The sequence below is a fragment of the Hetaerina americana genome, unplaced genomic scaffold (genome assembly GCF_022747635.1).
Source record: "Hetaerina americana unplaced genomic scaffold, ioHetAmer1.1.p SCAF_43, whole genome shotgun sequence".
NCBI lineage: Eukaryota > Metazoa > Arthropoda > Insecta > Odonata > Calopterygidae > Hetaerina > Hetaerina americana.
Window position 1 is genome coordinate 1,879,359 of NW_027287019.1, and position 13,890 is coordinate 1,893,248.

Below are 13,890 nucleotides of genomic sequence, written 5' to 3' on the forward strand. Positions count from 1 at the left end.
AACGTAAAGATGACCTCTAAGGATGCTTAAGAGAATGCGTGGCGTGTAGTATCGGGTGTGAAATTATATTTTCACCAATATCATTTAATTTTTTAAATGAAAATATTACTTCGAAGAATATTATTTGTTGCTTCTTTCAGCATATCCTGCATTTTCCTTAAGAGAAATACAATTATTATTATCGCCATGGACTCCATGTAACAATTTCAAAAAATAACGCGATAAATATTGATCGTTGGTATTTTTAACTTACTGGTATGCGTAGCAATGGTAATTTTTGCGTTTAAATCTGAAGAACATAGCCAGGTACGATATAGCAAATTATGAAAACAAATATTAATTGTTGGTCATTATAAACGTGTATGCGGCCGTGCTTCCCCACCTTTTTAAGTCTCTCAGTAAATGTTAAAAGTCTTCACTTAAAAACGCAGAATTATGCATATTTTGTGTTAGAGATGATCAAGTTTTTATCATCTCTTACATCGCTGTGCAAATATATTTGTTAGATAATTAATCTTATCCATTCAACAGAATTTCTTGTGTTGAAGTATCCTTGCATTTCTGCTTGTCTTTGGAAGAGAGCATGGGATGTAGCCTCATTATTCCATGGAAGAAAACAATGAATGAAAATCATTTCTGCTGCTTACCGTAAATAGATAACCCCTTGTCACGATGAATTATCCAGGATGTTCTTTAATTCTGCTCAGTTGAATGTTGAACTGAAGTCCAGTGCCAAAAGTAGCAATTGGTAGATGCAGAAACATGAATTGATGCTGGGAGGAGGGATAATATAAAGCGTTGTAATTTTAGTCAAATCGGAGAAACCTCATAAGTCTGTTTAGTGCATAAATCTACAGTTGTTACCAATAGAGGAAAAGAACTTTCAGCGATGGAGTAATTATGATTCGGAGAGGGCCAAGAAATCACGGTTGCTGTGGAACAGACTGTTCAAGGTAGCTATTCACTCAGCATGGCGGCTATTTCCTCTTGCTGTGTACAAGGTCACCACTCAAAAAATAAGTTTTTTTGCTTGAAACTCCTATGTGCAATATAAATGGTACCATGTGGCACATAATTTCCAGTGTCTTTGCCACGCAGGGAATTAGATCACCAGCCTACTGGTTTGGCAATGGAGGGTGTGGAATCTAATGAGGAACTTCAGAATCCTTCTTGCAGCACAGAACCAGCATAAAATCATGACTTATGGAGAAACAGACCTTGTCTAGTTCTTGTCAAGATCAACTGTGAGGATTACACCTAGATGATGGGTGGTAACAATATTGCCCTTGCCGCATGGAGAACAAAAAGAATTACTAAGTATTTATGTAAATGGGACAGCTGAGCAAGGGATGTATATTAGATTAAAAGTAATGACCAAGAAGAGCAGAGTTGAAAGCAGGAGGTTAAATTATGACCTGAGAGTATAGTTGACTCTAAACTGTGCTCCTACTTGCTGTTAATAACATACTGGGACTTGAAGCAGTTTGTGAAAAGTCTGCTTAAAAACAGCATGTTTCAAATACCTGTGTATAATTTTACCAGGATTATTAGGCATCAAGTTGAATGGAACTAGTTGGTCCAGGTATTCAGAAATGCAAATGGGATGATACATTTTTTTTAATATGGAAAATTTTGAAAGGAAGGCCTAGAATAAGTTCAAGGAAGTTGAAAAAAAGATCTTTAGGAATTCTAACAATACAACCTACAAAGAAATTATAGAACATCTGCTGTATTAGTTCAAAGAGCTGGGGTATTCAATGAATTACAAGATTCAGTTTTGGATACCCTGTGAACTAATATCCTAGAGTTCTTTAGTCACCTGGTCAGAAATAGAAGTCAGAGATAGTCAGCTGGTAAGAAATAGTTGAAAACCAGGAGCTGGAGAAATGATACCAAGGAACACAGAAAGTCAGTATAATGGGCGAGTCCTGTTAGTATGACGAAGAAGATTAATTCAAAATGAAGGCTTCAATGGAGAATCAAAGCCATTATTAGAACTTGTAAATGTGAGAAAGATTTGCTACTGTTTCCAAGTTGTATTGAGAATGTATAACTACAGTTTAAAAAATAAAAAGTCTCGAGCATAGTGCTTTTAAATTTTCTCTTATTTTTACCTGGAATATTAATGTATCAATAATTTCTCATTGCTGCATTAATGGATCGAGAGGTGATAGAATAGTTGAGGATTAATAAATCTCTCACAAATTATCAGAAACTTTTCATGGGCTTAATTTACCAGCCATGATAGTAACAATTCTATGTCATCCATGTTTTTCCATCAATTTAGATGGAATTGAGTTTGGAGTTGCAATGGTATATTCTTCAAACTTATAAATGAGTGCAGTATAAATTATCTAGTAGATTTTGGTAATCACTGCCAACACCATTTTAATTAATTAACCTAGCATAAAATCAAATTTAAATAGTCAAGGCCCTCACAAACGGCCACTTTTTGGGATGGTGGTAATTCTGATTCAATGAGCGTAGTAATACAACAAGGCATGAAAAATATCTGAAACACTGACATTCTAATGCAATTGAATCTGCAGATAAAAGGCAGAGAGATTAATCTTGTATAATAGTAGCAATGCCATTCTTTAGAGGCCCCAAGAATTGTGGTGAGATGGCAGCACCTGCCTCCTGTGTGATTCTAGTCCACTTAATTATTCAATGGCTCTAATGTGACATTTGCATAAATCATAAAGTTGGATCTTTTATAGTTTGTGACCTTTAGCTCATAGTCTTTGCTTCTCATGTAATTCTTATACTTACAACATTTTTAAGCAATCCAATAAATAAGAGCAAATTTTCTGTGTTTTCGCTCCTGGTTTTATCTAAGTAATGGCCTGGGTTATATGATTATTTTATTTTCATATAGGAACCATGTAAATGTAATAAAATTAACAATTACTCACTGCCTTAGACAATTTTGTACTCCTTTGTCCAGCTGAAGTACTGTGTGACATAAATTATCAGATTGTACAAGAGCATAAGAATGGAGTAACACTTCTGTGGATATTGAAATTGCTTCAAAGGAGAGAAAAGACTATTGTATCTTATGGGTGAACACACTAACATTAGTAAATATTTCTGTGAACAAAAATTTACAAATACAGGTGCAATTTCTCCACTTGACTTTTAAACAGCAAAACATACAGTATTGAATGTTTGTAATTACTTTATTTTTGGCCTTGGAAAGTACATAGGTAAATATTTTCACACTTCTTTATCAATATAAGAAAGTTGCCATGCATGCAGATTTCCAACTTGCATAGTCAGGATTCAGACAAATTCAACTGTATGTTGAGAGATTTGTACACAAAAAAGTGATTCCAAATTTCTGAAAAAATTGAATTATGAAACATATATAGGATGCTTGGCTGCCGTAATGCAGTCAAATAAGCCTGCACATTTTTTTGGAAATCAATCACTTTAATTTTATTGCATGAGGTAGAGTAAAATATACAATCTTAATTCCAAAATATGAAAATAACTGAACAAAACTTCTAAAAATAATTTTCAAAATAACAGGTCTACTATTCCTTCAGATGGTGCATTCCAATTAAACTTGAAAGCAGCTATTTTTATGAATTTAAAATTTTCCCACATTTTTCAAATTCAAAGCTCAAGCACAGCTTGCATCCAAAAATATGTATGCATCCACAGAAATATTCCTGCATGACAAATTTTTATCACGCTTTACTATTTCTATAAATGTGTGGCTAATTATTTTAATCTACACCATCAAATTCAACCAATTTTCACTGTATCACATAAATGCAGCACTATGTTACAGTAATCTTCTTTAGCATCACATTTACTTTCTCCAGGCTCTGGTAATTATTTAAATACATAATATAATTAAAACAGGACAAACATGAAGTGGTCCATAAATAACTCAACAGCCATACATCACAGTCATTCTCTTGAAGGGATATTACATTCAGGAAAAAATATATAGATACACAATTGTATAAGCCTTTAACAGTAACAGGGTAATTTTTAAATTGATATAATATATTTATATTTACATCATATATGAATGATTCATTAGATTTCATTGCTTTTTAAAATTTTAGAATTGCTCATACCTAAACATCACTTAACAGGCTTTAAATTTTTCCTGTACAGCCTTTTATAACTTTTGGTAACAACAACAAACTCTATACCATTCTTATTCACATTATGATAATCTATAAGTTGTAAAAAATTAAATCAGTCAGGGGCATTCATCAGAGACTGTGAATCAAACATGTCATCTAAGAAACAATTTTGAAGCATGAGTTCAATAGAGTTTGAAATAGCCTCCTGGCATTGGTCGGCAGGCCTTCCTCGACTGAATGGAAAGAATGAATTTGGATTACTCTTAAGGTAAGTTTTTAAACGACTTCTATCACATGAAAATGGAAGTTCATTGAACAAGTCAAATGAAGGACTGGGAAGCATGACTCCTTTTTGCATAGCCCCAAGCTTTTGTTGAAGATGCGTTATCTCTTCTACCAAAATGTGAGTTTGAAAATTTACTTGAGGCTGTCCTCCTCCAATTACTTCAAGAACTGGTAACCATCGAAAGTAACACTGTTTCCACAAATCTAAAGACCATATACAATACTGGATTGGAAGAGTATCATGACAGCCAGCTGCATTCTTTGGACACTCTGAAACTTTCACTGTTGAATTAATTGTTGCTCCAAAGCTAGATGGCATTGACATGCGCTTGTGAGATGTGAAATGTTTCACCAGTGAATTTCTGCGGAAATAATTTGGAGTTGTCTGCTCCAATTTTGAAACATGGCTATGAATGCTTTTTTGACCCAATTTCTTGGATATTGCAAAGAGGGGATTTCGGAATAGAGCCACATCTTCTGCACTGAATTGCTCTTCCCAATCCCAAATACACCTTAACTGCAAAGGGTTACTGCTATCCTGAAAGAATATTTTCTCCATTAAAATGATATTTTACAAATAGTATTTCAAAAACAGTAACTAGAGACATTCTATTTTTTGGCAAAACTGGGTTCAATTTTGAGAATAGTCTGAATCATAGAAACACACAACTGAACAATTATTATTATTAGCATTCTACCAATTAAGGACATTTTGGATGGATACACACTATAAAACTGTACAATGATACAATGCCATACTCCTCATAACAATACACTATTTGACAACCATCACTGCGATAAACCCTAATAAAATTCATTAAGTATGGGATGAGAATAAATTTAAAAAAAAAGAAGGTAACATGGGTGCCAATATGATAGGCAAGCTGGAGGAAATGAAGGGAGGAAGAAAGTACATATAAATGGAATTGAAGTAAGACTTACTGAAAAGTCGAATGTAGGGTAGTATTTGTTAGGAGAGGCATGGAAGTTTAGAGGCTGTGTCCTTCCAAAACCTAACTTAAATGGTAGAATAACCAACAATTAGTATAAATAAAAGGGAGGCTCTAAGCAAAGTGGTAGGGTAGCATCTATTGGACAAGGTTCAAGCCCACGGCCAAACATGCTCTTAGGAGACTTATATGTGCTACCTCAAGAGTTTAAAGCCCTAATGTTGGTGTCTAAGGGAGGAGGGTGGTGAAAATTGAGACTTTTTCTTATATTTTGTGCCACCATGATGCTTGCGTCTATACCAAAATTTACTTTTGTGAAAAGTTAAAAATAATAGATTTACATTTGTTTCAACTAAGGGTTAATTTTCCCTTCCCTAACTGTGGTATAAACTTAACTGTGGTACAAATTTAACTTACTTGTGCTGCATTTTTTCTATCTTGTTCACAGTCAAAGAGGAAAGTGTCAAACACTCCAGTTAAAGAAGAATCCCATAGTGTTGTGAGATAGGTTTCAGTAAATTCAAATCCAGAAGGGAATTGCTGCAATAGCTGCCAAACACAATCCAAAAACACCAAAAATATAGGAGACTGAAAAGAGGAAATTACACAAAATATATTGGGTATCATTCTGTGAGCAGTTACAAACATATTAATCATAAAAATGTTACTAGTTTAACTTTTAGAAGAGCAAATCATAACAATGATTAGGGTTAGAACTTTATTTTAATAATTACAGCATCTGGGCACAATCCCTGTGGCTCAAAGACAATTGGGATGGAACCAATTGACAGAGTTTGTAATTTCATTACAATGTCTACCTAATAGTAGTAGTAGTTTTGAGGGGAGGCGACCGACAGCTAAGGTCATTTGCGCCATAGGGGATGGACAGGAAAGGATGAAGGGTGGAGAGAAACCCGGCGTCGGCATTAGCCTACTCTTTACGAAAGGCGCCAAGGGGTCCGCAGTTTAACGTCCCATCCGACGGACGGCGTACTCCCTCAAAGTGCCCTCCACAAAGCACCTCAAGTAGGGATCGAGATACCTCTGAAAAATATTCAACACCGCCGGGATTTGAACCCGCGTCTACCTAATACCCACCTGAGAGTCTACCTAATACCCACCTGAGATTTCCAAATGGGAAATTTTACCTTATATTACTTAATTTTGGTGATGAAATTGAAAAAAAAAAGTTAAATCTTCATGTGACCTTGCTCAAGGTAGAAAATCTAATGTACAAAAAAAAGAGACTTTTCAATTTGAATGAAACCTCAAATTTATGGATATTTAATTTACCTAATTCTCTACTACATGTATAGGATGAGTTAAACAGCTCCTCACATAGACCATTGCAATTGAAACCTCCAATTTACTATCCAAAACCTGGAATTAACATAAAATCTCATTGCCTAATGGAGACAGTGTATTTTCATCCTATTTTTTCCCAGGTTTTGTTCACAAGAGCATTTTTGTTTGTATTTTGCTTAATGAAAATTAAACTAATAGATGGGATTTCCGAAAGTTGTTAGGGTGAATGACCATACATTAAGTAATTCCTTAATTTTCAAATTGATTATTTGACTACTTATCCACAAGCGTGGTAATTGAACCTTGGTGTCAGCATTTTTTCTTACAGAATACTTTTTAAGGTGCTTTAATGGATTCATGGCATAGTCTGTGGTGCTTTTTTTTCTTGCAAGCGTTAGTTTTCCAAAAAAAGTACTCTCTCATTTGGAATTTCTAAAATTTTAAAAGACTGTATGATTCTTGGGTTTAATTTAACAGTTATTAAACATTTATAAAAAACAGTAAATCATTCCTTGTGCTGCTGTGGTACTTTGAAATGCACGTTGGACATTCAATTCCTTAAATAATTTAAAAAAAAACAGATTATTTTGACATTTTTTTCCCACATATCTCCTTTTAGCTAGATACATATTTCCCACCATTTCTGCAACTTCAGCCATTCGTAAAGTGGAATTTTGGAAGGTCCTCAAAGGTCATCTTTCACGTTTGAAAATAAGATTCACTCACTTGGGGACAAATCTGGTGAAGATGGTGGATTTGGTTATAATGTTAACTTTGATTCCATTAGGTGCCATGTCTCGATGGAATATTATTTTTTACCAATTGAGGGTATTTTTTCTTAATTTCTTCCCTCAACTGATGCAATTGCAATGCATAATACTTTCTTCTATTTATTGTTTGCCCTTTTTGTGAGTAATCAATACAGATGATTCCGCACACACCTAAAAAAAACTGTGGCCATTACCTAATCAGCTAATTTCAGTTCTCACCATCTTTGGAGCCACATTGCCTTGATAAAATCACTGTTTCGATTGTTTCTTTGTCTCTGGGTTGTAATAGAGCACCCATTTTTTGTTCACAGTTAAGTATTAATACAGAAACTCCTCAGGATTTAAAAGGGAAACTGCCAAACCAGCCCCTGAATTGACCACATGATTGCACTTAATTTCTACTGAGAGACACCTAATTAACCACCAAGATGTTTTTCACACATTTTTTGCACAAAATTGAAAACGCAGTATGTTTTGATATGCTTTAGTCCTCAACTATTTGGTGAACTTTGATTGTCAATCACTAAAACCCAAACTGTGGATTTCGTCAATTATTTTGGAGGAAGTCACTTTCACTGAACGTTCATCATTTGTGGACATATGGCCATGTTTAAACCCATTTACCGAACTGTAAACAGTCATAATACAGGAGCAGATGTGCTGTGAACTTCATCTAACTCAGCTTTGATCTATTTTGGTGTTAAGCCTTTTAAAAAGAAGTGTTCATTCATCTAAATTAATTATTTTTTCCATTTTTATAAATAAAGAAAAGTTTGTTGCTTCAGTCAACTATGTGCTGACTGACTACACATGTGGTACTCAGGTGTAAAAAAATCATAATAACCATCAAATGCAACATAGTAAAAGTAAATAATATTAAGCAGTAATTAAGCATAATATTTAAGCACCTAAGTAGGGAACAAGTAAAAAAAAGACTTCGAATTTCAACCTGAAGTAAGTTCAAATACTGAAAAATTGAATAATGCTTTTAAAATGTAAATGACCTCTATATAAATTAACAGGAGCAAATGTTGTGAACAAAAACATAACTAATAAAAATAAAATGTATTTAGCAATATCCTAAAGCATAAATAATTAATTATCAAGGCATTAATGTTATGATATAAACCTTGCCACTGTAAAATTGATGACGTCAATTGAAATTTTCCAATCCCCAGAGGTTAATCAAATCAATGACTAACCAAACACCCTGGTGATACACACCTGTTCATTCTCATGACCAGATACAAAGGCAAGTCTCTTGCAGAATGGGTGACCAAGGGCGACCCATTCCTTCTGAATCAATGACTGAAATCCAACAATGGATCTCCAGTTCGAGTCCAGAGTTATTTGCACCAAACTTGAAATCACTGGAGCCATATCTCTCCCATTCCCCTCTGCACAAAAAAGAAAATACCATGTATTTTAATCATGACCATAACACCAAAATAAGTAAAACTATGAATTTTTTTCCTTTTGAACCAGTGTCTCAATGGAATTTTAGTTGGTCATTACTTTGTGAAGGGTTCACAATAAAATGAATTCACTTCATGACTTTATGCATCATAATGACATCATTAAAAAAAATATTTACTGGAGCCTTTCTTATTATTTATCAGAGACAGGTGGTCTGAAATAACAGCAGGGTATGATTGCACTGCAAAAGGCATTACTCTCATGTAAACAACCATAGCCAAAACTTTTGTTTTGATGGCATAAACACTGATACAATTAATATTATATTTGCTGATAATATTTTCCCACTTACGCTTGCATACAAATTAATTAAATGCACATCTCAGATTAAAAACATAATGATGGTGCTTCCCATGCCCATGGGTGACTTCCCTCCAATGGTGCCATTCTCAACAACATGTGTACAATCAACACACCCTTGACTTTGCCCCTGAACATTTATAAGAAGGTTTTGCTGTAATTTGTGGAAATGATGAATTCTCAAGGTTTTCATTGCTTAGAAGGTGCAATAAATAAGGGGAGCTTTTATAAAACAGCCAAATTGTTCCATACCTTACGTATGAGGTATGTTCAAAAAGTATCATGAATTTTGAATTTCCGTGGGTTACATGTATTTGATTTTTGATTTTTTTGTGGCATTATGTTGGTACTTATGTCTCTCACTCATGCCGAAAAGTTTGGCCATTTTGAATGTTCAGTTAATTGTTGACAGCTGTTTTGCTTGGACGTACTTTGGCTTGTCTTCAATTTTTCCTGTACCAAAAAATGGATCAAAGAATCTGTATCACATCTTGTGTGAAAAACAAAATTAAGAGCGCAGACACATTCTGAATGCTGACTGTGGCATATGGAGAAGCTACCTTGGACTGAAGCAATGTTTATCGGTGGTACAAAATGTTCTCAGAGAACCGAGAAGATGTAAATGACAAAGAGCGTGCCAAGATGCCCAAGCACGTCAACAACAGATGAAAACATTGATGAAGTGAAGAAAATAGTATTGGCCAATTTTCAAATCACCATTAGAGAAGTTGCTGAGGACCTAAACATATCGATAGGCTGGTATCATTCAATTTTTACCAATGATTTGGGCATGACACAGGTCGCCACGAAATTTGTACCAAAATTGCTCAATTTCGAACAAAATCAGCAACGCATTAACATTGCTAATGAGGTGTTGGGACTCTGTCCATGATGACCCAAATTTGCTGCAGAGGGTCATAACTGGTCACGAATCATGGGTTCATGGTTATGACGTGGAAACTAAAGCTCAATCATCCTAATGGAAGCTGCAGCACGAGCCAAGACCAAAAAAAGCATGCACAAAGCAACAAAAGTTCGGTCGAATGTGAAAGTTTTGCTTACAGTTTTTGCTTCAATTGCAGGGGCGTGGTACATCATGAGTTCTTGCCACAGGGTAGAACAGTAAATAAAGAATATTACCTGCAAGTTATGCGCAATTTGCAAGAAGCAATCCGCTACAAACGCCCGGATTTGTGGAAGAACAAAAATTGGCTTTTGCACCATGACAACGCCCCTGCTCACACAGAATTACTTGTGCGGAAATTTTTGGCCAAAAACAACACACTAATGATGCCGCAGCCACTGCATTCCCCAGATCTTGCCCCGAGTGACTTTTTCTTGTTCCCTAAACTGAAGAGGCCCAAGAAAGGACGACGTTATGCTATGATTGATGAGATAAAGACTGCATCGAAAGAGGAGCTGAACAAGAGCACAAAAATTGATTTTTTGAAGTTCTTCGAGGATTGGAAAAAACGTTGGCACAAGTGTATAATATCTAATGGGGATTACTTTGAAGGGGACAAAATTGATATCCATGAATAAATAAATAATTTTTGAGAAATACAAAAGTCGTGATACTTTTTGAACAGACCTCGTATAATGAATGAGGTCAATCTGTCACACAGTTAAAGGAATACACTAAATTTCATCATAAAAGTCATATAATATTTTACCCATGAGTATGGGTATGAGCATAAAAAGGTTTTTGAGCCACCTTGGTCAATTCAGAGTTGCCTAAAACGTAGATTAGCGATTTGATCAACAAGAAGCAAAGGTGTTCGTTCACTTATACTTTGAAGTCAAACTGATATATATAAATAATATTCAAATTGTTGGATGAAAGTTTACGAACCCTAGAATGCTTAAGGAGAACATGTTTACCCTGATATCTTCTTAAAGTATTATGCAGGTTATTTATATTACATAAATACCCAAATTTAACACCTTGAGGAAATCATGTTTCATTAGCTCATGCCAAAATTTCTACTCAGAAAGAAAGAAAAGTAAAGAAAATATTTTAATGTACTTTACTAGGACGTTTATTGTAATAAAACAAAATATCAACATGCTATCATGTAAGTATTGTTTGGAATTCTAGATGGTTAAGAAATGACAAATGAAAATAGAATTTCAATACTTGCTTCAAAGACATTTTTTGTACTAATTTTGTGCATTATGCCAGTGAACTGAGAGGTCTTTGCCAATTCCTACCCATGGCTGGGCATTGCTTTATCTTATTTTACAAGATACTCATGACTCAAAGTACTTCAGTCCTAAACACAGCATAAAAACTAAAATGACTTCAAATATAACTAGCCCACACAATTTAGTTAATGTTTTTATGGAAAGGTAAAAGGGCATCACAATTTTACTGCCCAAATATTACATGGTAAAAAATATTTATTCTTCTATTTTCTTTGAAAGTGGATATTCTAAATGGATTGCATAGTTTTAGGCTTGATGGAGGACTTCGAACATAACAATGACCAAATGGTAAAAATTCATCTGAAGATGATATACTATGTCAAAACTGGTCATATGTTAATTTTATCTTACGGTAATTGTTACCATTTGGTCATTCTTATGGATATTCAGAAGTTTGGGTCCCTTGAATTTTGATAAGGTTTTAATTCATACAATAGACTAATTTTATATTTTGCATGCTACTGTGTAATTCTTTATCCTGAAAGTTTGCGAAATTTCCATTATTATGACATGGTATAGAATTTTTATTTTCTTTTATAAAACAAACGTTTAACCTACAGTGAATAAAACAACTTCCACAATCATTTAATGCCGAAGACACGAAACGTAGAATAGCAAATAAAAACTTATGGTTGTTGGACCACTATCTGTTATTATCTATAGTAGAACTGTTCTTTAAGAGATAAATGGACAAGCTCATCCTTGGAAATGAAAGCTCTGCTGAAGTTCTTGTGGAGATTTAACATTACTATTCTGATTTCATAAATAAATATTTAATATATTAGCCTGGATATTTCAGTTGGGGAGTTGGTGTAGGTGCCCATGCTAACAGATTATGCTGCTGCCTTTAAGCCTTGCTGGTTGGCAGTATCAGTAAAATAACAAATCAGAGTCATCGAAGTTTAACGGTCAAACTTCTTTGGAGAATATTTTACAGAATGTAGTATTAATTTTGAATGCAATGAAAATCCATTAGTCAGCAAATTCCTCCGTAGGGACTACCAACCTTGATATGGTAGAATGGCTAATGCATTATGATGATTCCTAAAACTGTGCTGGCCGGAACATCATATATAAAATCATAAATGATAAATTAATTATTTCAATTCTCTTTTGTTTTTACAAATCAAGCGTGCATTCTGGGTTGGTTCATTCCTCAATAGAAGACAAGAGATACTGAGGACCAACAATCCTAGACAATGTATAGGTAATTTTCTTTGAATAAGCCATTACATTATTTTTTTGGCGTGGAACGTAATATTGTATTTTACATTAATTTACATGCAAAAAATTGCCAAACTAACAGGGTGTTTTGCTTTACGAGATAGATCTGGAATGAATTAGGCTGATTGGACGAGGTTCTACTGCATGTGTAAATATATTTTAATGGAATTAGGGGTTGGGTAGAAAATGGGACTATCTAGTCTTAATCTCACCCCAACAAAGACATTCTGATTAAATGAGGACCAGATTAAAGGGGAAATGTGCCACGAGGTGACATGGAGCCATAGCCCTGGATAATCCAGATAATCCCTAGCTCCATACATGTCAAATTCCAAGAAACTGCAGGAGATACCGCAGCAGTAACTTTTAACAGAGTCATCTGCTTTATGTTCATTACAATGCAACAATTTCAGAGTGTAAAAATCATTCGTCTCAACCATGATATGTGCCTGAATCCCAATTAAAATAAAAAACATTTGGAGTGCGAAAGGATGCCTTGATAGCTTAACTAACCAAACATCAAGGGATCTGGGTTTGAATCTCCATCAAGGTGAATGATTTTTTTCACTCTGAAGTCATTGCAAATGTAAACTTTGACAAATTCGAAGAAACTGCTGGAGGTGCCACGACAGTAACTTTCAATGGAGTCATCCACTAAATGTGCATAACAATGCAATAATTTTAGCGCGTAAAAATTATTTTATGTGACTGAAATCCGAACCTGAATACCTCAACGTTCAGCTGAGTGCTTTGAAACCAACTTCAAACACATGTATAAAGTTGGCTTTAGCCCCATGGACTGCTCTGCTTTGCACATGATTACAAACACCTGCAACAATGTATGCATGGTATTTCGTCATTACATTATGTTCCTTTCAAGCCCCAAAAATTTAGGAGTGTAACAAGATGCCTCAGTAGCTTAACTGGTTAAAGCACTCGGATGGAAATCGAGTGATTCGGGTCCTAATCCTGGCCAAGGCAAATCATTTTTACACACAAATTGTTACATTGTAATCCATATCTGTGGACTGGATTAGTATAAGTTTATTCTATTCATATATAATACTGAGGTACAGTTGATGTGATTCTTTTTTACTCATAAATTCAAATGTCTTACCTTGCAAAACAACTGTGATTCCTTTATCAAGTTCATTCACAACATCAGCAGCTATTTGAAGACATCCAGAGATAATGCTCAGCCATTTACTAGCTTCTATTTGGCTCATAAAATGATTATCTTGCACCCAGAACTGCCTGACAGTTTCTATTAAA

The 13,890-nt window shown here is 34.6% G+C and overlaps 1 protein-coding gene across 1 annotated transcript in view; it reads right to left on the bottom strand.

Moving 5' to 3' along the window:
- Window positions 1-3,160: 3,160 nt before the first annotated feature.
- LOC139692874 (myotubularin-related protein 10-B) overlaps window positions 3,161-13,890 on the bottom strand; it is a 30,043-nt gene continuing 19,313 nt past the window's right edge. Inside the window, exons 9-12 of the mRNA XM_071591185.1 lie at window positions 13,736-13,882; window positions 8,638-8,810; window positions 5,756-5,926; window positions 3,161-4,926 (exon numbers count right to left, since the gene is read on the bottom strand). Coding sequence (XP_071447286.1) covers window positions 4,216-4,926; window positions 5,756-5,926; window positions 8,638-8,810; window positions 13,736-13,882 — 1,202 coding nt within the window. The 3' untranslated portion in view covers window positions 3,161-4,215. The remainder of the gene's footprint in view (window positions 4,927-5,755; window positions 5,927-8,637; window positions 8,811-13,735; window positions 13,883-13,890) is intronic.